The sequence below is a fragment of the Condylura cristata genome, unplaced genomic scaffold (assembly GCF_000260355.1).
Source record: "Condylura cristata isolate star-nosed mole 26May11 unplaced genomic scaffold, ConCri1.0 scaffold00021, whole genome shotgun sequence".
Lineage (NCBI taxonomy): Eukaryota > Metazoa > Chordata > Mammalia > Eulipotyphla > Talpidae > Condylura > Condylura cristata.
The window spans coordinates 23037216-23062367 of NW_004567122.1; the positions used below are offsets into that span (position 1 = coordinate 23037216).

Genomic DNA, 25152 nt, shown 5'->3' on the forward strand with positions numbered 1-25152 from the left:
TTTTTGCATAATTGTAATGCCAGGAGTCAATTTTTATTCTCAGTGAGAACCACCGGAAAACAGACTAAGACATAAATGTATAATACAGAAATAAACACACAAGAAACACATAGACAAGGGTGGAAGAAAAAGAAGGAAATTCAAGGTCACCAAGTTTCAACAAAACAACAAGACCACAAGTAAAACTTGTTAATGTAAGTGGCTCACAAGAAATCCTGCATATAATAAGCACATCTAACTGCATGATTCACTAGTACTAAAATAAAGTTCTTTTTATACAGTCCCTTCATTTATAAAACTATCTCAATCTAACTATGAAAGGACGACACAGGTGATTTGTAAGATCCTAAACACTGCATGCTTCTAAACAATTATCTGGTTATATATAAGCAGAGGTCTGAACATAAATAACACAGATGGCAGTTTCTGGTTCTACTACAGTTCTAAAAGAGATAAGGGAGTCTTGAATTTAAAATGTTAGAAATTTAAAATAAAATTCAACCAATATTGTATTAGTAGCTCTGAGGAATTAAGATCATCTCTTTCAATTATTTACTAACTTGGTTACACAGTATTGTTTGGGTAAAGGCTATTACTTGTAGGAAAACTGATGGAAGGTTCAACTCACTTATAAAGAAATCTTTTATCCATTTTTACATACACAAATCTACCTATGTCTGCATCCATCATTAGTGAGCAATCAGAATTTGGGCAACTCCATCTTCCCCTTGTGGTCCACAGTAATAACAGTATCTCATGGGAGTGCTTGGGGAATCAGACAATTTATAAGGAACTTAAAACAGTGCACAGCACATGGCAAGTGCACAAAAATATTTGTTATCATCATTTAACTGACCTTGCTGAATTAAAATCTAAAAGGAATTTACAGGACACCAATATTGGAAAAGTAAATGTGGGGGAAACCTAGTACTGTCACTACTTTCACCTTGTTAGCAAAAGGCATTGTCAAGAATGTAGGTTGACAGGGTTAATAGAACACATGCTATCTTATGTGCGTGCATTAATGAAAAGGATGCAGTTTATGTTAAGAGTTGCACAACCTTCATTTCAGTTGCATTCATCTCTACACTTACCCCAGACTCCGCCACCTCTTCTTCCTGTAAGCAAGAGCCACAAACATTGAAGCATGTATTTGAATAGAAAAGCACAGAAAAAAAGACAACAGTTGAGAGTCAGAGAAATTATGGAGACAGAATAGAACAGAAAACTTTTACATAAAAAAATTGGTGCTTAACATTAAAATGATTTTAATGGAATGCAAGGGGATAAAATGAGTTATGATATGTATTAAAAGTAAAAAAATCTCATACTATTTTTTAAAATACAGTATAGTTTTACATTTTTAGCAACTAATTCATCTATGGATTTCTGTTAAGAAATCTTAAGTAATCTATTTAACTCTAAATTCAGTTGTTAAAAAGAGAAGGAAACCTTAAAGAAACAACTTTTGAGGATTACTTGAAAAGATTTTTAAGCCACTCTTTTATGTGACAGGATCAAACTATAAGGAGTTTAAGGATTTATAATTTCATTTTTTAGTGCAGAAATTTCTGATAATGTATTTTACAAGATAATTTGATCAGCAAACCTAACTTAAAAGTAAAAATAAATCATAAAAAAAATTATAATATGCATATCCCTATACTCTAATTGGACTGAGTAAAAAAATTCGGTTTAAAATTACACTCCTTGACTTTTGACAAACCTCTCCCCCATACCCTGGCTGGCCTCCTGGGCCCACTGGGCTCTAGTGGTAGGAGGTCCATGCTTTTGTTTTGTAGTCAGCAAGCTGATTACTGTACAAATAAAAAGAGTTACTCCTTTTTTTATACTCAAAAGAGTACTCAAGAATATTGTCACCCAAATGGATAGTACATTTCAGTATAAATGGAAAAACAAAACTGATCCAGGCAAGTTTCAGTTCAATCTAGTTAGAAATGTTTTCATTTCCTCTGTATAATTTTACTCAAACAAGGTATTCCCAATAAGTCAAATTTATTAATTTCCTCATCAGTATTTTCCTCCTTTACTCATTCTGGAAGCATTGTTGGTGCTTTGGTATGGCAGGACTACAAATTCATTGTATCTCAGGAACCAGAGTGGCAATATACCAAACAAATGGTAACTGATATAAAAAGACAAGGAAGGAATGGTGAGGCCACTATACAAGGACATGAAACAATAACAAAAACTAAACAAATCAATCCTTCACTGATGTGCTATGGTTCCCAGTTCTTTATGTTTTCTGCTTCTACATGTTGATCAATGACATCTCTCACCACATGCAGTGATTCTCAGGGACAGAACTGGGATGGGGCAAGAAGGAAGCAACATGACTGGTTCCTTCCTATTAAAATAAAGCAACCATCATGCCACCTATTTACATAAACAAAGACTACTGACAATGATTTAAAAAAACAAATAAAAACAAAGGCACAGAGGAAACTAAGACTAACAATTTAAAAACTTAACATTTATTTACCCTGAAAATTATAAAAATGATTGGAACAGACTGACAGCATCTCTCTCTCTCTCTCTCTCTCTCTCTCTCTCTCTCTTTGCTTTATTTATTTTGGACAGCATATTTTTAAAACCTTTATATTACTGAGAAAGTCTTGTAGTGATAATAAAGTTTAAAAAGTATTCTTAGAAGGTCAGGTTAATAGAGGACACAATATTGCTATTTCTGTTAAAGTAACATGATTAAGTTTGTGCTTTCTAAAATCTGTTAAAACACATGCAGCAGTACTGTGACTTGAGAAAAAGTAATAATTTAGATAATGAGATATGAAGTACAGAGAAATACAACTTTGAAAATAGTCAGCAAAAACAAACTCAAACTTTAAATCAGAAACCAAATAAGAACATTTGTCCTCTGCGAAAATGGAGTAAGAATTTTTTGCTTAAGTTAGCTGATATTTTAAGTAACATTATATAATCATCTATGCACTAAAAAAAAGGGGGGGGCTTCAAATCTAAGGACACTGTGTAATCCTAGGAACACACTGTAATTGCTCTGAGCTTCAGTTTCTTCACAAGTAGGAGGGAAGGACAATCCTATATACCTTTAAGGTTTATTGTAGTAAACAATTTCTTGAGATTGACATGTGTAGAATACTTAGAAAAGTGATTAACAAATAGGATGGTTAGTAAATGATAAAATAATCATATCACCCTCAATGCCACTCTTAACACTTTTGCACACTTCACTGCCATACCTCTGGCGGAACATCATAGCTGGATCCATGTTAGCAGAAGTCATTCGAACAACTTGGCGGATTTCCTTGGCAATCATTCGTAACTTCTCAAAATTTACTAAACCATCTACTTTGGAGTCATTTCCTACAGAATAAAAGTAATTTAAAAATTTCCCAAGTTATTTTTGGGAGGCTTATCAGACCTTCTTTAATCAAACTGTCACTGATAAATCAAATTGTGAACTGATAAACTCATAGATGGCTCAACATTGATCCTAGGGAAAGAACTACCTGAAGGAATTCTACTCACACAGGGGTAATAATGAATAATGTAACAAAGGGAGAAACAGAATAACTGCATCCCCATGCTTATTGCAGCATTATGTATAATGAGTAAGATGTGGAAACAAACCAAATGTCCAAAAATAAATGACTGGATCAAGAAGATGTGGTGTATATATGTATGTGTGCGTATGTATGTATGTATACACACACACACACACAATGGAGTAATATTCAGCAATCAAAAAAATGCCATATGCGGCAACATGGATGGAGCTAGAAAGGATCATGCTCAATGAAATGAATCAGAAGGAGAAAAAAAAATATTGGATGGTTTCACTTATAGGAGGAATACAAGGGAACCAAATGAGGGACCAAGAGAAAAAAATAACAATAAAAACCACAACAAAAAAAAAAAAAAAAGAAAAAAGGCAAAGGCAAGGGCAGGAAGAGCTTAACTTCCTATGGCGATGGTGCATGGGTGAATGGGTGGTGGAAATTCAATGGGGACTACACCTGAGAAAAGAAAGCAAACATTATTTTAAAAAAAGAGAGAAAATAAAAAGGAACAATGATGTAAAACAGAAAAAAAAGTGAAAAACTATAAAACCAATTTTACTATTAAGTACAGCTATAAAAGGCACAGCTCCTCAAACCTAACTACCTAGATGCCGGGTTCCTCTCAGGCAGGTGTCTGCATATACTCTTTTGGGGAACAGGGAATATAGTACTTCAAAAACTGGGGTTTTGTTATTTGGTCACAAAGGATGATCTCTGAGCTAATTAATTAACCCAGTTAAGTTTTCTTTGGTTTATAATACATAAAAAAATATGGTCAAGTGAGATGGAAGGTATCTCATGAAAACAAGAATTTCTGGTTTCTTGTGAAGAGAAACGGGGAGGACTTGGGTAAAGGACTAAGTAATAATTATTAATAGTTATTATGTCTTTAATCACTAACATATGCTTGTTCAAAGCTTCATAATTTTTGCTTTTGTTATGTGGGGAAAAAAATCTACATTTCTCAGAGAAAAAAAATTCAATACAACTCTTCCAAACCACCAGGCAAAAACAATTACATGTTAAAACTGCAATCCAAATATCCACAATACCATTTTCTTCTTTAACAACTGTCTTTCTCAATAGTTTGTGTGAACACATCTATTTCCCATTGTAGCCCGTAAGTTGACTTTGTGGAATGCCAAATCCCTGAAACCAAGAGTACATTTTTTTTAAAAGTACGTTTTATATACTCTTGAATGTATTATTTTAAGAGTCATATGGGTCTGAAGCACAAGGTGGTTTCCCTCATAGTATATGGCATCTGTACTCTGAATATATGAACTGTTCAGGGACTTAATCTGAGTATGAAGCAAAATGATCACCAGAAGTACTTGCAAGTCACAAACACATTTTGAAGTAACATGTCAGAAAAGTACATTTTTGAATCTGTAATATTTCCTTACATATAACTGGCAATGTGAAAGGCAGCAGTAAGAAAATAACAGTAACTCCTGACAAGAACAATTAAAATTACACACAAAAAAATGTTGAAGTATTCATCAAAAAACAAGACGGTGAAAAATTCTAGAAAAGAACAAAGATCTGAGTAACATTTGGCATTTCCTATTGCTTGGCTTTAGGGACAACTGCTGATTTCTGGGAAGGGGAATGATGAGCTGAAAAATCAAAGAGTGCCACCAAGGTTTTTAAAGTTAGAGAGTAAGTCCAATTAAACTTCCAATACTTTAGACTGATATTCTGAAAGCCTATATCCTGGAACAAAGGTAAAAGTTCAGTGTTACCTTAATGATGGGGGGGGGGTGGGGGATGGTTTGCAAGAACTCCTAAGGTGTATAGCAGAAATAACCTTTAAATATATCGGGAGGAATGGGATATCACCTGAAACTTTAGGTATTTCTGTAAAATTTTATACAACACAACATCCATTTGATCAAAATTAACCAGGCACATCAGGTGAAATGAAAACATAAATGAAGTGCAAGAGACAAATCAAGACAACATAATTGGAACCACTAAGAACTCAGATCGCGCAATTACTAGAGACAAGCTTTAAAATAATTATTGAATATGTCCAAATCTGTAAAAAAGCAACACTGAGGACACTTTGGAAGAGGATGCAGAGATTAAAAAACGAATGATAAAATTGGAAAATACAGTAACAGGAATTGGGAATCACTGATGCATTTAACAGCAAAAAAGAATTAACCTGGATAGCAGATTGGAAGAAAATACCAAGAATAAAGCATGTTAAGACAAAAAGATGAAGAATACAAAAAAAAAAAAGAGAGCATTCGACTATCGGGGTATAGTGTTCAGAGGTAAAATCAAAATCCCTTAAGGAAAGGTAAGAAGAGGAGACGACCAAAACAAACAAACAAACAAACAAACAAACAAACAAAAAAAACCATAAGGCACACGAAAGAGAATATTCCAAAATTGATAAAAATTACAAAATGCAGGAGCCAAGATTTTCTATAAACAAATCAGAATTAAAACAAAAACAAGGCCCTCCCTGGTGGCGCAGCGGGTTAAAGCACTGCACAGGGAAACCAAAGCACTTCCGCATGAGTTCGATTCCGCCTGCCCCGAGGCTACCACATGGTGAGGCAGACCTCTCCTGACCCACCCGCTACTCCCCTCAGCAGTGTACTTCGTGGATCTGACTGTTCTGCTTCCCGCTCTGTCTCTGGTGAATCCTCTCACCCTCCGCATCTCTGGCCTGTACCCCAGTTCTGTACGAATAAATAAATCTTTAAAAAACAAAAACAAAAAAAACAAAAACAAAATGCCACACTGGTCACATAGAAAAAATGAGAAAATAATAGTAGCCACAGAAAAAAAGGCAGGTTATAGTCAAAGAAACAGCAATAAGAACAAAAGCTGCCCAAAAAGAAAAAAGGAATGCCTCCTCAATGGAAAGCAGGAAACATTAGAATGTCATGTTACAATGTTGAAGCTCACAGTCAACCAAAATTTTGCCTTAAAAATTACTATGAAATATGGCGTCCTTAGTGGTGCAAGAGGTTAAGTCTCAGCACTTTGAAGCTATTGGCAGCAACTGCAGCACAAGTTCAATCCCAGCCAGGGAGCTGACCCATATGGCATGGCAGACGTCTCCTGACCAGCCTGCTGCTCCCCTTAGCAGTGTATTTCAGTACACTTGCCTGTTCTGTTCCACACTCTGTCTCTGGTGAATCCTCTCATCCCCCCTGTACCTCTGGCCTACACCCCCCTCCCCAGCTCTTGTACACATATATAAATAAAATAAATCTAAATAAGAAAAATAAGACTGAAATAAAGACTTTTCAGATTAACAAAAACTAAGATTTCATCAATAGCAGCTAACTACCAACTAGAAGGGAATAAAAACCCAATCATATGACAGCTCTGAAATGAAGGAATAAAAATGAAGCAACCACCCACAGGTAAAACTAAATAAATTCTGATTTTAAGATACAGTGATACCATGGCAAAACAAGTGCATATGAATCAGGAGGGACTAAATGGAACATAAGTAGTCTGAGTGCCCTACACTGCCTAACGTGTAGAGGAATTACTAATGAATGTGAAACTAATTAGTATCAATAAATGTAAATATTATATAACACCTAATGGTTAGAATTGTGTATAGTGAACAAGTTAACACAGGGAGACTGTAGATTAACCTTATGTAAGAGATGAATAAGGCTTTTAAAATAAGTAATTTGCTGTTTACCCAAACATAACCTTGGAAAAGTCAAGGAAGGCCATACTGTATCTAGATTTTAAAAAAAAAAAAGTATCAAATACCATTAAATGAGAGAGCAACATAATATAAAAATAGGCAAAATACCTACCTGATAACTGACTGAACAGGACAGAGGTTGTAAGTCATCAGCAAAATGCAAATTAAACTACACCAACAATCACACACCTACTAGAATGGGTAATAATAATAAGGAATTTACCAGGTATCTGTGAGGACGTAGAACAATAAGAACTCTAATGTTCCATGTTAACAAATAATACAGAACTTTTCTAAAGTGGATTAAGAATATTCTACCCTGAACAAAAACTGTACATGTGTACTAAGAATTCTGAGCAAGAATATACATAGCAGGATTATTCACACCAAGTGAAAAGTGAAAACTAAAAAATGCTCATGAACAAAATAGATGAATTCATCTAAAATTAAGTACAGCTACCTTAAAAAATATGGAAGAATTTCACTAACCTAATGTTGACTAAAATAAGTCAGAAACCACAAAAAGCCATAACAAAAGAAACATACACTTATTCTATTTGTCTTTCAAAGTTCAAGGACAGACAAAACTAAGCCACAGTATTAGAAGTTAGGAGAGGAGTTACCTGTGGGCGAAGAAGAAAACAGTGGTAAATAGGAAGGGTGTGAATGGGGGCTTCTGGGAAGAAGCTGTTATTTTTTGACAGGATGTTGGTTAGATGGATAATCCCTTGGTCATAATTCTTATGTTGTTTACCTAGGAACACTTTTCTGTTTGTATTGGACATTTCATTTTTTCAAAAGTTGGAAACACTATTAAACAAATATGATGAAACAGTATAATCTTGGTGTAGGTCAAGTTTATATTTGAATATACAGGGTGAGCACAGATTTGTTTTTTTAAAAAAGTGTGGGTTTTGGATTTCAGTAAACAGGTGCATTTAACTCGGAAAAATTTAGTGATACAAATCATACTGGAAAACAAATGTAATAAATCACAATTCTGTAGAATTGGATGAAGCCACATATGCTAGTTTTCAAATAACTTTTAAATACCTTCATGTAGGAATGTCATATCTTTCTTGACAACAGGGAAGAGTGGAATAATTGGAGGTTGCATGCTTTGACTACTAAGAATATTTCTATATTTTGCCATGTTTCTAGATGGATCAAAAAGGTCTTGCAGGTCTTGGAGGTGTTTCTCATATTTGCTTGGCAACTTCTCCCAAGTTCCTCTGAGTCGTGCTACAGATGCCAGGTTCAAACCACTGCCAAAGATTAGAATAAAACATTTAAAAAGGGACTTGTCAAAGAGGGAGGGTTAAGATCAGTAAAGAACATACACCAATTTTCTCTAAAGGGCAAAATAACCAGAGGCATATTTCAAAAAGTGTTACTTAAGGGCACTTTTTTGTATGTGTGAGATATCTCAACCACAAAAATAAATGAATGGAACTTGATCTTTAACAAATGGAAAACTACTTTCAAAACTCTAGTACCTGCCTATAGGCTTATACTTACTTTGTTTTAAAGTTCGCATGTAAAAATCAAATAGTCTCATAAAAAGAAACATTTAAATAAAAACACCCTTCAAGTATCACATGCTTTGTTTATTTTACTTAGAAATAAGTTTATGTAGATATTATTTATTTGTAGTGCATAATATTGTTAATGAGGTAAGTTCTGGGACTGAGGTTAGCTTTTCTCTGACATTTACAAATACTCTAAAACTTCCTTACTCCTAGGTTCTAATCCTGTCCCCCAAGACAGAATTCCAGGTAGTCAGGTCTCCTTTTAAGAGGTTTTTTAAAAAGCTCAACTAGCCCAAACCTGAAAAGTGACACATGCAAATTAGGCTTCAACTCCTTCCATCGCCTTACCTCAATACTACCATACCATAGGGAGACTGTCAAGTAAGAAATGCTTAGGTAGTACCTCAATTTCCTTACCAGTTAATTTTTCTGATTCTTAGTCACTTTTTACCCATACTACTGTATTTAAAATGCTGTCTTAACTTCCGATTTTAACATGTGGAATTTAGATCTGTTTCCTCTTTCTCATTAATAACCCTGAACTACTACCGGAATGGATAATAGACACACAAATTTCATCTCCACCGACACCTAGAAATATCTGTAACTCAAAAAATAGTCAGGGTTAAACAGCAGTATGCAAAGATGCTGAAATAATAAGCGTGTAGTTGAAGATTTCAATGAAAACTGGTAAAAGCAAAGTTCTCCCAACTTGGTAACTCACCTGAACAAAAAAACTATAATACTCTATGTGGAACAACACAAAAGAGTGCATAGTGCTGACAAAATTATACAGGGGCTGCTCTTTGTTCTTTATCACAAGAGTATCAGGGAAAGTATACTGTGAGACAATAAAAAGGAATGACAGTCCTAAAGCTGTCAATGAATGAAAAGGATGGTTCATTTTTTAAAATGAGTATTTTTTGTAATAATCGTTAACAGTACATAAATTTCAGGTGTAAATCACTATAATTTGATACCTGTATCCACTACATCATGATTACTGTTTAAAGTCTAATTTCTATTATTATACAATAGGCCCTCTATAACCATTTTGACCACTCCAAAACCCATTTCCCCTGTGATAACCATCCATCTGCTCTGTAGCTTAGAATTCTTTTTATTCATTTGCTTTGTTTCACTGTATTCCACATGTGAATGAAACCATGCTATCTTTCTTCATCTGCCTAATTTCACTTAGTGTAAAACTCTCAAGACCTATGTTATGTTGTAGCAAACGGCTAAATTTCTTCAATTTTTAATAGCTATATAGTATTTCAATGTGTGTGTGTACATATACATAAAAATCAGAACGTATTTTTCCATTTATTTATCTACAGACTGTCTCTTGTAAATACTTCAATGAACTAAGGAATGTATTTAAAAAAAACAAACCAGTGTTCTCGTGCTATTTTAATAAATACCTAGATGGGGAATACCTAGATCACATGATATTTCTAAGATTTTCCAGAAATCTTCACAATGTTTTCCATAGTGGTTGCACCAATATACATTTCCACATGCAATAAGTATATAAGGCTCCCTTTATAGATTTCATTTGTATTTCCTTAATCTTTTGTGACGAGTATCTTTACATCTTTCTTTAGAGCATTGTCTATAGTGATTTATTTTAAAATTAGATTGTTTATTTTTCCTTGTTGAGTTCTAAGAGCAGGTACAGGTGACTACTTTGCTCTGAAATCTGTACTGAATACTTCTTGTAGAATTATCTAGACCAATTGTAACCACTGGTTATGTCATAAAGGGACTCCCTACTAGATTGACAGATTATGATTAAAACATCCCTTTCAAAATTCAAATTTTACCTCAAACTGGATAAAAGGCACATATCAAAATGAAATTCCATGGGAAGTATGTGTAGATGGAATTGGTTAAAGTGGAATTATGTTGTTATAAATAAGTATACAGCCTTATAAATGGACCAAACTATAAGTGGCTTCCAGCTTTGAAAACAAACTTGCTTTAAAGAAGAATCCTTTTTATTCATTTGCTTTGTTTCATTGTATTCCACATGTGAATGAAATCATGCTATCTTTCTTCAGCTGCCTAATTTCACTTAGTGTAAAACTCTCAAGACCTATGTTATGTTGTAGCAAACGGCTAAATTTCTTCAATTTTTAATAACTATGTAGTATTTCAATGTGTGTGTGTACATATACACAAAAATAAGAATATATTTTTCCATTTATTTATCTACAGATTGTCTCTTGTTTTAAAATAGCAATTTAAGTTAGAGCAGTTAAATATCACATTGATATTTCAGGGAAATCCAGTACTCCAATATCTGAGGCAGATATTGAAAGATGCACACTATACCTGTTTGATAATAAAGAATAGTTGTCTAGCACGAACCTAAAGAGGGTACAAATCCTTAAAGAGCTAGAAAAGAAATATCGGGGTGGGGGATGGGGTGCGTCACCCACATTCACTAAAAATATTTGACAGAAAAATGAAAGAAACAACAATGTAAGAAATCAGTTTTACCAGAACAGAAAATACATTTAATGTAGCAATACTTTAATAAGAACATTAACTGAATTTTACCTTTACTAGCCATTTATTAGATAAGCAAAAAATCGTTTTCATGTCTAATATCTTAAACTATACACAAATAGTTATACAAACTTACCTTATTATTGCAAACATGGAGTTGAAGTTCTTACATTCTCGACAATGAAGTGCAATTTTAATGAAATGCTTAATGATTTTCATTCGTTTGAGCTGATTCGATTCAGTTAAAATCTCTGAGGCAACCCAGAATGTCTCTTGGTTTACAATGTCCTCAAACTCTTTCAAGTGAGTATTTCCTGTTTTGGAATCTAACTTAAAAAGGTCATCAATGTATTCTGTTGGCTCAATGTTACGGAACAAATCAAAGTCCCTCATTGACAGCTGAGTGGCCACCTCAATGGTACTGAGTTGCAGCATGGATAGCTGGCTTTCCTTTACCAATTCTTGAGCATCTTCATCTGAACACAAGGTTTCTGTTTCCATGTTATTTTTTAAATAATATCTAAAAGAGAAAAAATTTTTTTATAAACAGTTTCAAATTTATAAGTGCACTTTCCCACTTTACAATTATTATCAAAATATCAGTTTATTCTTAATACCTTACTGCCAAAACTTTAGCAGAAACATCATATTCACAAAGGCAATAAAATGATGAGACTTTACAGAAGCTGTTCTGAAATTTTCATTATTATTTTAAATGACAAAAGTAATGTTTTGTAATTGCTTACAAGTGTAAGCAACTAGGCATATTCATGAGAATAAAAGCTCTATGCACTTTCACAGAAAAGAAAAAGTAAGATCTAGATAGATATGTTAATGGATAGCATCAATAAACAATCTACTCGGAAGTTCTTCCTATACTCATTTCCTTCTTTATTTCTAAATTTCTAAGAGGCAAAAATAAAACGTGTGAAAGAGGGGAACTCTTTCACTAATTATTCTCTTCTTAAATACAAAACATAATTTTTCTTTTTCTTTTTCAATCAGCAATTCCATGGCACTTAAAATCCGAGAGACAGGTTAAATATTCATAAGTAAAATACCTTATACAGACTTGCTGATAGGAAAGAGGTACCATACATATCACCTGTAGCATTTCCTCCATTTTTTCTAACATAGAAGTTTTACCTAAGCCCAAATTTGTGTCTATTATTTTTTATTGTCAAGGAACAAAACCTCTTTTCGTTCTACCTGTAGACTGTTCACATGTCTATGAGAATATCATAGGGTTAAGACTACTTATAGAAAATTATATAATATAGATATCATAGATAATAAAATCACAGTATGTATACAGAACATATTATATGTTTATTAATTCTTTTAACATTCCTATGTGGTTCTACCATTATTACATCTTTATTTTATTGATGGGCACACTTTAGCACAGAAAAACTAATTTAGCCCAAATCACACAGAGAGCTGGGATTTGAATCTGGGCAGTCTGCCTCTAACACTATAGATTGCCAACAAAAGACTTAATCCTCTCTGTCTTAATAGTATCCACAAGTCATTTTAAGGTTTCTAATCCAGGAATCTCATTCTATACGTAAATCTAGACTTAATTAAAAAATATCCTTAGAAAAAGTCACCAGAGTAAAGCATAAACATACTCCTGAAGCTATCTTCTAGTTGAACTAATAATTTTCAGAGCATATTTTAAATTTTTAAAAAATTTCCTACATGTTCATATAAGAGGAAAATTAGAAAAATAATTGTGAAAATGATGGCTGCTCCTGCTTAAGTTCATATTAAAAACCAATACATACATACCTAGATACAAACAGGTACATATAATTTATTTTTATGTCAAATGAGGAATGTGCATGATCAGAATTTAGATTTTGTCAAAGGCTCCAAGTGGTAAACTTTTTTAGCAACCTGATTTCCCTTGCATTCTCCAACTTTCTGGTAGTATTTAGGAATTGTTATGCTCCAAGATTTCCAGTATATAATTATAAAACAAGAAAAACTGGGTAGAGAAATCCTATTTTAGTTTTATAGAGAACTCAGTGAATCTAAATCATGTTTCTACAGAAAATATTTTTAAAAATGCACTCTTCGAGCTCTCCCTGGTGGCACAATGGGTTGGGAGGCAACTCTGCAAGCTGGCTGCAGCCGCTTCAGTGTGAGTTTGATCCCTGCCTCAGAGGTGACCCACATGGCGTGGCAGACCTCTCATGACCCACCCACTGCTTCCCTCAGTGGTGTACTTTGTCAATCTGCCTGTTCTGCTCCCCACTCTGTCTCTGGTGAATCCTCTCACCACCCCTGCACCTCTGGCTTGTACCCCAATTCTGTATGAGTGAATACATTTTTAAAAATCCTTTAAAAAACACATTCTTCAGGCTCTCCCTGGTGGCGCATCGGGTTAAAGCACAGCACTGAGAATCTAAAGCCGCTTCCGCATGAGTTCGACTCCCGCCTGCCCCGGAGGTGACCACATGGCGTGGCAGACCTCTCCTGACCCGCCCGCTGCTCCCCTCAGCAGTATACTTCGTCAATCTGCCTGTTCTGCTCCCCACTCTGTCTCTGGTGAAGCCTCTTGCCGCCCCTGAGCCTCTGGCCTATACCCCATTCTGTATGCACAAATAAATAAATCTTTTAAAAACAAAACAAAACAAAACACATTCTTCAAAATTACATCTAAAATGAAAACATTCACTGATAGGCACATTCACCTTCCATTGAGCTGAATTCTATCAGCTAATTTGGAGAACTGATCTGGAAGTCTTCTTTGCTTTATGACACCCTCAGGAGTAACAGAAACTTCACAGAGAGAATATGTTTCAGAGGCACCAGTCAAACCAAATTCATGAACAGCATGACAGACAACTTCTTTAGCTGTGGTGTCTTTACTGATGATAATGTAGCAACTCTGTTGATCTGCTTTGAAAACTCTTATAACTTGATCAGGAATATCTATGTAAATAAAAAAATGCCTTGTTATTTGAAGTAACTTTTACACTCTTCAAAAAGCAATTTTGGACATGATTCTTCTATACAGAAAAATACACATTTCTATTTTAGGTTACAGAAATCATTTACATTAGTTAATGAATCTTTCCAGATGACAAAATACTAACATGTTTTCATAGAAAAATACTAAGAAAATGATAAAAATTAAGGTTATATATATGGAAGTCACAATTTTCTTCTTACTATATTAATTTCTCATTTATTATATCATTGTGATGTTATAATATTCTTCTACACTGTTACACATTCTATTCTTAGTGGAGACAAAGGATTAAAAAATCCTAGGGTGTTAAGACAGCAATTTGAATCATATTCTTATCAAAACTTTATTAAATAAAGGATTTTATCTATTTTGAAAGTGTTGCTTTTCTTTCCTCCCAGAATATGTCACTGGTTACTAGAGAGATTCAATGGTTTAGTGAGTTATTAGTATCCCTCTTTAGACATTCTTCACACTGAATTACACCATGTATCAATACTTAGTCTACTATACACAGTAAATGTGTGTCAATTTTTACATTCTATTTGCTTATAACAGGAAAATGTAAATACTCACGTGGTTAAATCTTAATATTTGCCTTTGTAATTTCTGCTATTGTAAGTTTCACTTCAAAATCAAAGTTCTTATGATACAGACATGTAAAAAAATGTTAATTTACCCCCATTCTTTAAAAAAAATTATTTTTGTTTCTTTAGCATAGAAGAATTGGGCTGTAGGTCAGAGTATAGAGAGTGAGAGGATTCAACAGAGACAGAGAGGAGAGCAGAACAGGCAGATTTACTGAAACACACTGCTAAGGGGAGCAACGGGTGTTCGCTCCCTGGCGAGGGGTTGAATTCAGGTCATAGAACCAAGACTCAATCCCTAAGTAACCAGGAAGGACCCTCACCTCTATTCCTATTTTTCTTATATGGTTGCGGCTAAAAATCTTAAGAAAATGCTCAACAAGATGATGATGGACTAAACTGTAATATAATAAATATAAATGAAAAGTGATCAACAGCATGAATAAATGTTTTATTTTCACATATGATAAACTATTGTTAAAAATGTCTTTAAATTAGGGAAAATGAATTAATTGTGGATTATTTTGGATAACTACAGTGAGGGTAACTGGAGGTGGCAACAAATCAAATATTGGTTGTCTAGTATTATCTTCTTAGCATTCCATATATTTAATTTCTAGAGAAAAACTACAGATTTGTCTCAAAATCATCTGAAAGAACAATCTGGCTAAGGAAAGAAGGGAGTGATGAAATAAATGCAGCAGGAAATGATGTCTAAAATTATAGGCTAAAGAAACAAAAGACAGTAGCTCCCAACACTGAAAAGATCCAACTGAATATATTTCAGTCTTTGCCAGTGATTATTCTGGATCTACTAGCAAGCTGAAAGCAGAAGCTTCATCTATTCAGATCCCATTTGTTTGTAGTATATACCAAACTGCTTTTCCTTGATGTATATTTTGATGTAAATTCTTAGGGTGCTGCTGACATCATTACGTTTCTAACCCTTCAAGGTCAGATTGTTTTATTATCCACCAAAATGAAGGATGTTTTCTATCCTAGACTAGAGAATGATTGTAAGCAAATCAAAGTTTCAGTTTGCAAAGAGAAAGATACTAGACAAAGGGTTTATTATCTCTTTAAGCTCTATAAAACTGGTCAAACAACATACTATATAACTTATAATTTTCCTGCAATCTTCAATAAAACAGGCCTCAGTTGTCCACAACCCCATAATTGGATCAGTTAACTATATCCTGGGGGGCCGAGCTTCAGACAGCAGGGCTAGCTGACCGTGAGAGAATGGGGAGATGTTTTGATCAGTTTATTAATTTTTCAAATATTTATTCACAAAGATTGACAATTTGCACACATTCCATGCTCCCTTTTACTGTTTTCAACATAACATCTTTGTGAAGTAACACAGAGCTAAGTATCTTTTGTAAACCAATGTAAAAAGTCATACTCTGTTAAAGCCATTTGTTTCTTATGCAAAGAGCATTTATATAGTCACATAAAAGAGATTCAGACATTATAAATAAGCACCTCTAAAAGAAATCTGTAAATGGGATTATCTTAAAACACCCCATAAACCAAACCTTGACGAATCTGTCATGATTATAAGTGATAACTTGGAAAAAACATTTGAGAGATATTATACGAATATGCTTCTCTGTACTGAAATCAGTGTAAAATATAAAATACCTTTTGTATTTTAGAATTGCCACAGATATATTATTCACAAATATGCTTTTAATGGGAGAACATCGTACATGTCAAAGATAGGACAATCAGATATTAATTACATGTATGGTAAATATGGGGCCAGAAGAAAGCAAGATCAAGAATGAAAAACAATCTAAATCATCACCAACTTTAAGCATGAAGCTGGAAGGCATACAAAAAATTCTGTAAAGTTGTGTCAGATTTACAGCACATAAATTACATGTCCACATTTCATTAATAAAACCCTTATATAAGAGCTAAATTAATTTTTTAAAAAGTAATATTAGATATCTGGTCTACACCCAAAGTTACAATTTCTAAAGTGTGAATCATAATCTTACATGAATAAAAATAAGGACTTGCTTGAGGACATGTTTTCACCCTAACAGAAATCAGAATTTTTTTCAAGTATTTAGGAAGATGTTCTATAATAATGAAAAACTGCCTTTTAATTCCACTTTGAATTGTTAATCACTCAACAAATATCTATGGGAGTTATTTACTGTATGTGAACAGTGTTCCACGTGTCAAAGATGCAGTAAAATACAAAGTTTCAGGGAGTTTGCTTATATTCAAGAGAATAACTGGTAATTTAAGGAAAGACAATCAAGTGAAAAAGATCTGTAAGGTGTTAAGTGTCACAAAGGAAACAGTGGCAGTTTAATGGATATAGATCAAGTATTGGAAATCTTGTTTGCTAAAGAATCAGACTGTAAATATTTTAAAGTTTTACAGGCCAAGAGGCAAAATAGGTATTTTTGTAGGTACTCATACAAGAGAAAACAAAGACTAGACACCAAAACCCCAAAATTCATGAGAAAATTAAAAAAGTAACTAATACTTTGTAAAGATAGGTAAACACAGAGTTCAGGCAACAGTGTAAATGACCAATAGGGCCCTGTGGTTAAGCTGAATGCTATGTATCGGCTGCTTAAAATGTCTGAAAGACTAATACACCTAATACAGAAAAGTTAATTCTGGGAGTAGAAGCTTTTATATTCTACTCTTTCCCTGCAAGTGGGATTTTAAAAAAAGCTTTAAGTTCTTTTACTACTAGAAACTAGCTGAAATAAGTCAGACTTGAAATGGAGAAGAATCTTAAGTTTACTAAATAGTTTATGCTATTTAGTGAACAGGAAAGCAAAAATTTCTGTATGTAGATACAGAAAAGAAATTTCAGCTTTTTCTGAAAAAAAGTCCTTTCATCATGTTCTGAATTCTTTTTTTTTTTTTTCAAAAAGTTTTTTTTTTTTTTTTTAAATATTTATTTATACAGAACTGGGGTACAGGCCAGAGATGTGGAGGGTGAGAGGATTCACCAGAGACAGAGTGGGGAGCAGAACAGGCAGATCGACGAAGCACACTGCTGAGGGGAGCAGCGGGTGGGCCAGGAGAGGTCTGCCACACCATGTGGTCACCTCCAGGGCAGGAGGGAATCGAACTCATGCGGAAGTGGCTTTAGCTTCTCAGTGCAGTGCTTTAACCCGCTGCGCCACCAGGGAGGGCCCTGTTCTGAATTCTTTTAAGCTTCATCTTGTATTAGGTTAAAAATTCCAAAAAGCTTTTCACAAGTTATAGAACTGCAAGAATACTCTGATTATAAATGAGTACAAAAGTGCATATTTGATGAAAATGACTGAAAGGAAACATGCCAATCTGTACTGCCAACCTTCTAAGTAGAAAGAAAACTTGTTTATACTTCATTCAATTCTGCATAATTTTACTTCTACAAAATAATAAAAGAATACAAACACAAGCAATGTAATACCATACTCTTCAAGATACTTACAGTAAAAACCAACAGCTGTAGGCAGCAGAAACAAAGCAAAACCATGAAAATGTCAGCAATCAAAAGCAAACTATTGAACACAGCTTTGTCCCCACTTTCTAGTATCTTTAACCATGTAGTATAAACACAGCTGGCATCCAGACTGATAGCCGTTAATCAAACTCAACTGATGTCATCGTGCTATAATGTATTTATGAGATATACACAGCTAACCTAAATTTCAGTGGTGGCATATGTAATCTAAGAAGTTGAGTTTGGAATTAACTGGTAATGAATATCTTATTTGACATAAATATAACACTGTAAAGGTCTTTCATAATGTGCATTTTGGAGTTTAAAAATGTAATGTGTAATTTAAACATGTATTTTATATATGTTCATCTGTACTGTGATATGGATACAGGCTGTAGACATCTTTATAGACAGATCCTTAGATTTTAAAGAGGCATTTTCAGTCTTTTCAACATGTTTCAATGAGAATTATGCAGTCAATCTGAAAGCAAAGTAACTAGTATCTCAGTCAGATATCTGAATTTTTATGATTAGTAATTAATAAGATTTCCAAATCTTCTTAATTCCAACCAGCTCCCTTTCTTTCCCTAGCTAATCCCCCAGATCACTTTTGTCTCTCCTATCCCTACAACCCATCTTTTTACTCTTTCATTCATTTTCTACATCTGCCTGGCATAAATATATCCAGTAAAAAAATAAAATTAGCCTATAAATTGTATGTTCCTAAATATCCATACAAAAAGTATGTTATTTAGCTTGTGTGTTGGTAGTGTGAAATAATTTGTCAATACAGTGTAAGAAGTACCACTGTGGAGCACAAATAAGTAGACGTGAAAACAAATTCCCATGCTATGTCACATGACAAGCAATATAAGACAGACAAAGAAAATGTGCTAGAGTTTTTGGAAAAGGAAAGACTAATTCTAGCTATGAAACTGGGCTTCCCAGATGACCTAGTAACTCAGTTCAACATCGAGGAGTAAGAAAAAAATTCATGGGATATGCAGAGAGAGAACACCATCGGTGGAAAACAGCATGGACAGACAAGAGTCGTGAAGGTGCATGCTATACCCAGGAAAGATGGATGAAGAGAACGGCAGAACAGAAGGCCAGAAAAGGTGTTTATAATCAGGCTAGGGAAAATGGACATCAACATTCATTAGTTTATTGTCTTAAGATTCCAAACCCACTTTACTTTGTGATGATTGGGCTGAGACTCTGCAAATCCCTTGCCTTCCAACTGGCTCCCTTTTATTTTCTGCCAAAAAGGGACACAGGAAGTAAACTGCAAGGTTAAAGAAGAAACTTGCGGGCTCTCCCTGCTGATTCAGTGGGCTAAAGTGCAGCACTGCAAGCTAGCCAGCCACTTCAGTGTGAGTTTGATCCCTGCCCCAGAGGTGACCCACATGGTGCAGCAGACCTCTCCTGTCTCGCCTGCTGCTCCCCTCAACCTTGTACTTCGTCAACTGCCTGTTCTGCTCCCTACTGTCTTGTGTACCACCCCTGCAACCTCTGGCCTGCACCCCAGTTCTGTATGCATAAATAAATAAATCTTGAAAATAAAAAAAGAAGAAACTTGCTACTTTGTTTTTCTGTGTGTGGGGGGTGGGGGGGGGTTGTTCCTCTTATCATCCCAGCAACACTGCTCATCTTGTAGTACCATCCCTTTCATGTACCATAAGTTCAACTCACTTTGTAATTTTCTGACCTCTGAAATAGCTTAGTGTTTGCTTTTCTACTAGTCTTTCGGGTAAACACTTAACAACTATAACAATTTTATATATTAAGGATCAGTATCTGGAGTAGATTTTAATATCACAACTTAACTGTGACTATGATTAGAAAACTAGAAATCACTTAGAAACTTCTAAGCAAAGTAACTCATTAACATCTTTGTTCAGGAAAGAACACTGGTAGTCAAGTAGAGAGTAGCATGTGTCAAGACAGAGGTTTCAGTATCTCTTTAAAAGGAAAAAACAGGAATACTTTACTTTCACTAAAATGGCTTTTATTGCTGCACTCTAGAATTTTTACTTAAGGTGCTATAAAAAACATAAACTTTACTACTTTTATTACATTCACTCCTTAGCACCAAGTCCCCTCTACACATCCTTTAATCCTAGATAGTAGGAACTTCATTGTCAGAACTGAAGCAGCATCATAACCTCACTGATCTTTGTAGAATTATTTTTACCCCCCCACCCCCCTTCTTGGATACTAATTATATGGCTTTTTAAAATTTTTTTTTTTTTTAAGACTTATGTATTTATGCATACAAGAACTCGGGTACAGGCCCAGAGTTGCGGACGGGTGATAGGATTCACTAGAAACAGAGTAGGAAAAGAACAGGTTTATCTACTGAAATACACTGTTGAGGGAAGTATTGGATGAGACAGGAGAGGTCTCTGCGCCCCACATGGGTCACCTCTCTGGCTGAGAATTGAACTTGTGCTGCAGTGGCTATGGATAGCCTCACAGTTCTGTGCTTAAGCCCTCTGCGCCACCAGGGCTCTTTTATTGAAAATCATCTTAAATCCTTTCAAGTGACTGGTGTATAAATAATTCTTCCAGGCCAATATTTTTCTACCATGTAATGAAATTTTAGGTCATATAGGAAAATGACAATTTCTGCCTCTAGGCATTAAGAGATACAGAAAAATTAACTCAATGTATTACACAAAGATTGAACGTCAATAAAAAGAAGCTATAGTACTTAATTAACAATACATGATAAGGATTGGGGAAAATCAATTTCTGGAAAACCAATTACTAGACAATAACTAACACATTGCTGTACATCTCAGAAGGTAAGAGAAACTAAGTTAGATTAAAATAATCTGCCCTATTCTTTTTACAAACCACATGTTTCTTGTCTAAGAGGATGTATCTCTGCTTCAATTAGGGTTAACAAAAAATAATGAAATGTAATCTCTTTTCCATTTACTTAATTCATATTGGTGGAGGTACCAAGCAGTTTGGATAAAAAGATCTAGTTTTCTCTTTCATGGCCTTTTTTTCCCACCATCACAAACTAGAACCAAGAAGGCTACAAACAAATCTAGTATTAATTGTATAAACTGAACCATTTGGTAATAGTATAGAGAAATAAAATCACAAATTACCTGAAGGATTGGAAAAATCCAACATGCTGGTAGTAGGCTGTAGGAGATCTGGGCTGCTTGATGAGAGAGTTCCAGGAATAGGCATTATAGCAAGACTATGCCTACAGTGTCTTGTTCCCACAATGCTATCATCTTGCGATTGGCTCAGGCCTCCATCACTTCAAAAGAATGTCAAATGTCACTTTAAATTATTTGAAGGAATTTAATAATAAACATTTCTGTTCTCTGTGCACTAAACCCTAATAGAACTAATTTAAAGAGGTGGTTTAAAACATAAACGGGTAACTGCAATGACGAATTGTTTTTTAAACAATTATACTAAAATAAAACTTATGCATCGAAGTAATTGTTCTACATCATAGAGAAATAATCATATTTATCTTCTGCTGGTTTTGGTACAGAAGCTGAACCTGAGTATTTAGGGAGCCCTTATGAACTGCTGATCTCAGGCAATAATAATATATGTATCCAACAATGCAGAGCCACGGCAAGGCTGTCTCTCAATAGAAAGGCTTGATGACTTAATCAAAGAATGGATACAGGCTGAAAACCCAAATCCAAAATATGACAAGTTGTACATAACAGAAGGGTCAGGTTCAAATGACAAAATGAGAGGTGTTTAAACATGATTAGCCTGGTAACTGTCCAAAACATCAAGACTAGGGGGAAAAGATGGTACAAAGAAGAGCAACAAATACGTAACAAATAGAAAGAGGTGAGGTGTGGTGGAAAGAGGAGAGGAAGCATAAGGGTCAGAAATTAATACATTAAAAAAAAAATTTTTTTAAGTCTCTGAAGTTTATTCTAAGGGTGTACTTTTTCTTGGGGGATCTCTCAGGTCTCATTTTTTGGCTATCTGCTAGATGAGAACATCAAAACCATAGCAGCAAACTAGTTACATAAAGTTAATTCCTTTTTAAGATCTCAAAAACAATGATCAATTACATGGGCATATTAAATAAAATATTCTTCCTTTAACATGTTTTAAAGTGTTACTCAGGCAACTGTAAATGGAAGAAAAATAAATCAAAAAACTTCAACTGTCATTTAAGTTTCAGGTACCCAAAAGTTCTTTAAAACATAGAATTAAAATAAACAATAAAAGATTTCCAACATCATCAACAAAAATACCATTTATTTCTAAGGGTTGTACTTATATTAAAAACCAATGTTTCAGTTTACTATTAATTTCTATCTGTAGTTCATTTAATGCAGCAGTACCCTACCCAGTACTTGTACATATACAGAGGTATCACAGAAAACTTACCTAGCATCATGAAATGGATTATTTTGTCTTAAAAATGAGTTCTATCTAGAATATGTTTGCTGTAAAAATTACAACTTAGGCAGATTTGGAAACTATGCAATATGCAGTACTAAATAAACAACTTAAGGACTATTAGTAGACAGACAAGAAAGAAAAGGCCAGGGTAAGAGAGAGCAAAGGAGTCAGTGAAAAAGCATGACATAAAAGAACAAAGATAAGTTTTTCAAGAGTAAACTGTGTTAGACAGGCTGAGCTATTTGTTGTGTGACCTCGGGAAATTTTATATCTGCACTTTAGTTTCATCCTCTAAAAATATGAATAATGTGGGCCCTCCCTGGTGGCGCAGCGGGTTAAAGCATAGCACTGAAGCTAAAGACACTTCCGCATGAGTTCAATTCCCGCCTGCCCTGGACCACATGGCGTGGCAGACCTCTCCTGACCCACCCGCTGCTCCCCTCGGCAGTGTACTTCGTCCATCTGCCTATTCTGTTCCCCACTCTATCTCTGGTGAAGCCTCTCACCGCCCCTGAGCCTCTGGCCTGTACCCCAGTTCTGTATGCACAAACAAATCTTAAAAAAAAAAAATGAATAATGCTATCTATCCTCCAGGACTACTGAGAGGATTAAGTTAGATAGTGCAGGTGAATATTGTACGTAATGTAGTTATTTTTAACATTTATTTATGCATACAAGAAACAGGGTACAGGTCAGAGATGTGGGGATTGAGAGGCTTCACCAGTGACAAAATGGGAGCAGAACAGGCAGACAGACTGCTGAGGAGAGCAGTGGTTGCGACAGGAGAGGTCTGCTGCACCCTGTTGGTCACCTCCCTGGCTGGGGATCAAACTCCTGCTATAGTAACTGAGCACAGCTTCACAGTGCTGTGCTTCAAGCCCTTGTGCCACCATGGAGGCCCAATGCAGGTGAATTTTTTACACAGAGCAAAAGGGGATTTATATTTTTAAGACAAGAGTGTAGTACTTCGGCCAAAATTAAACAGAATTGTATAAACCTACAGAGAATTTAAGCAATTCCTACTGAAAACCAGAGGGAGGCAGGGTAGGTACATAGGGTCAAGGCCCAATAGAAACAAATGTTTTACTGGGAAGAGAAGGGAGTTTAGTCTGACAGATACAGTTAAGGCAAAGGAAATACCTTATTTGTGCTTATGCTAAATTGGCTCTTGATAAATAGGTGTATATGCCTAAAGATCAGAACTGTTCTAGATTAGGAAAGGAAAAAAAATATTTCCCAGATATTTTATTTATAGCTTTGTAAATAATTTGGCAACATTTCAATTAATTAAATATATTTTATAAAAAAAGTTAAAAATTGACTTTTAAAATTAAATCTGCCAATGTTTGGACATACAAGATCAGGCAACTAAATCCAAGGAAGCAATCTAGTAAAGCAATTAACTGTTTCTCTTAATAATCTGGTGGAAGCAACTTCAACAATGTTAAAAATTGAAATTTTCTATCAAAGGAAATTGGCTACGTTGGTTGCAGCAAGTTAAAATTTACTACAGAAAAGTACTAGAAATCTTTATTTCTCTGATGTTATTTAACATTACTTCTTTTTATAACTAATAGATGTAACACTGTATAGTTATAGTGTCAAGCTGGCATTCATGATAATTAAGGTATGAACATGTATAAATGAAAACTATACTACTGTTATGTATAATTCATGCTATGACATGAATGAAACAGTATATAACTGGCAAAATATCCATGCTTGCTTGGAAGCTTAATAGATAAAGCCCATTTGCAAAAAAAAAAAAAAAAAAAAATGTCATTTCTTACCAAAACAGTCTCCTGAGGTGATGCAGTAACAAAAACAAGATGAAAAATACCTCAATAATCCCCCAACACTAAGTTTACTTACAATAAAGTGTATTTTATTTTCACATTAGGACTTCATAAAAGGTGACAATTCAATATGCAAATAAAAATATCCCAATATTAAAAGCAAACAAAAGTATATACCATAATAAGAATTAAAGAGAAAAATAATTTCTGATAAGCAAACAAGCCAGTATACTTCTGGAATATTACACTGAATAATACAAAGATGTTTCTTAGGCAATCTGTGATTAAGGAAAAATAAGTTGAGAAAAAAAAAATCCGATTTTCTGTATTGTGAAATAATCTCAGGTCAATAAAAACTACATTGTTATGCTTAATTTACAAATGTTACACAAAAATTAACTTTTTTCCTTCTAATATTCAGGACCTTTCTTTCATTTTAAATTATATTTTGGTTAGAGGTTTTGGGACTGTCAAGTCTCCTTCCAACTATTCCTTCCTTGCATTCATTTTCTTCACTCCTCTCACAGATATAAACAGTGTTACAGCTACCTATGACAACTGCAAGCATCCCTTCTCTTAAATAAGTAAGAGCTATAAATAAGAGACCAAGTGTCCCTTCCGTAGAATCCTG

The 25152-nt window shown here is 34.4% G+C and overlaps 1 protein-coding gene across 9 annotated transcripts in view; it reads right to left on the reverse strand.

Annotated features, from left to right (window-relative positions):
* RAPGEF6 (Rap guanine nucleotide exchange factor (GEF) 6) overlaps positions 1-25152 on the reverse strand; it is a 161274-nt gene that overhangs the window by 21190 nt on the left and 114932 nt on the right. For 4 of the 9 annotated variants that reach the window (XM_004686689.2, XM_004686687.2, XM_012727854.1 and 1 more), the window contains 6 exons: positions 21444-21601; positions 13991-14231; positions 11428-11811; positions 8302-8513; positions 3240-3363; positions 1095-1118 (listed from right to left, as the gene is read on the reverse strand). In XM_004686689.2, the coding sequence (XP_004686746.1) occupies positions 1095-1118; positions 3240-3363; positions 8302-8513; positions 11428-11811; positions 13991-14231; positions 21444-21601 (1143 nt within the window). Of the gene's footprint in view, positions 1-1094; positions 1119-3239; positions 3364-8301; positions 8514-11427; positions 11812-13990; positions 14232-18309; positions 18325-21443; positions 21602-25152 lie in introns of all 9 variants that reach the window. The other 5 variants (XM_004686690.2, XM_012727857.1, XM_004686688.2 and 2 more) reach the window with 3 other exon arrangements.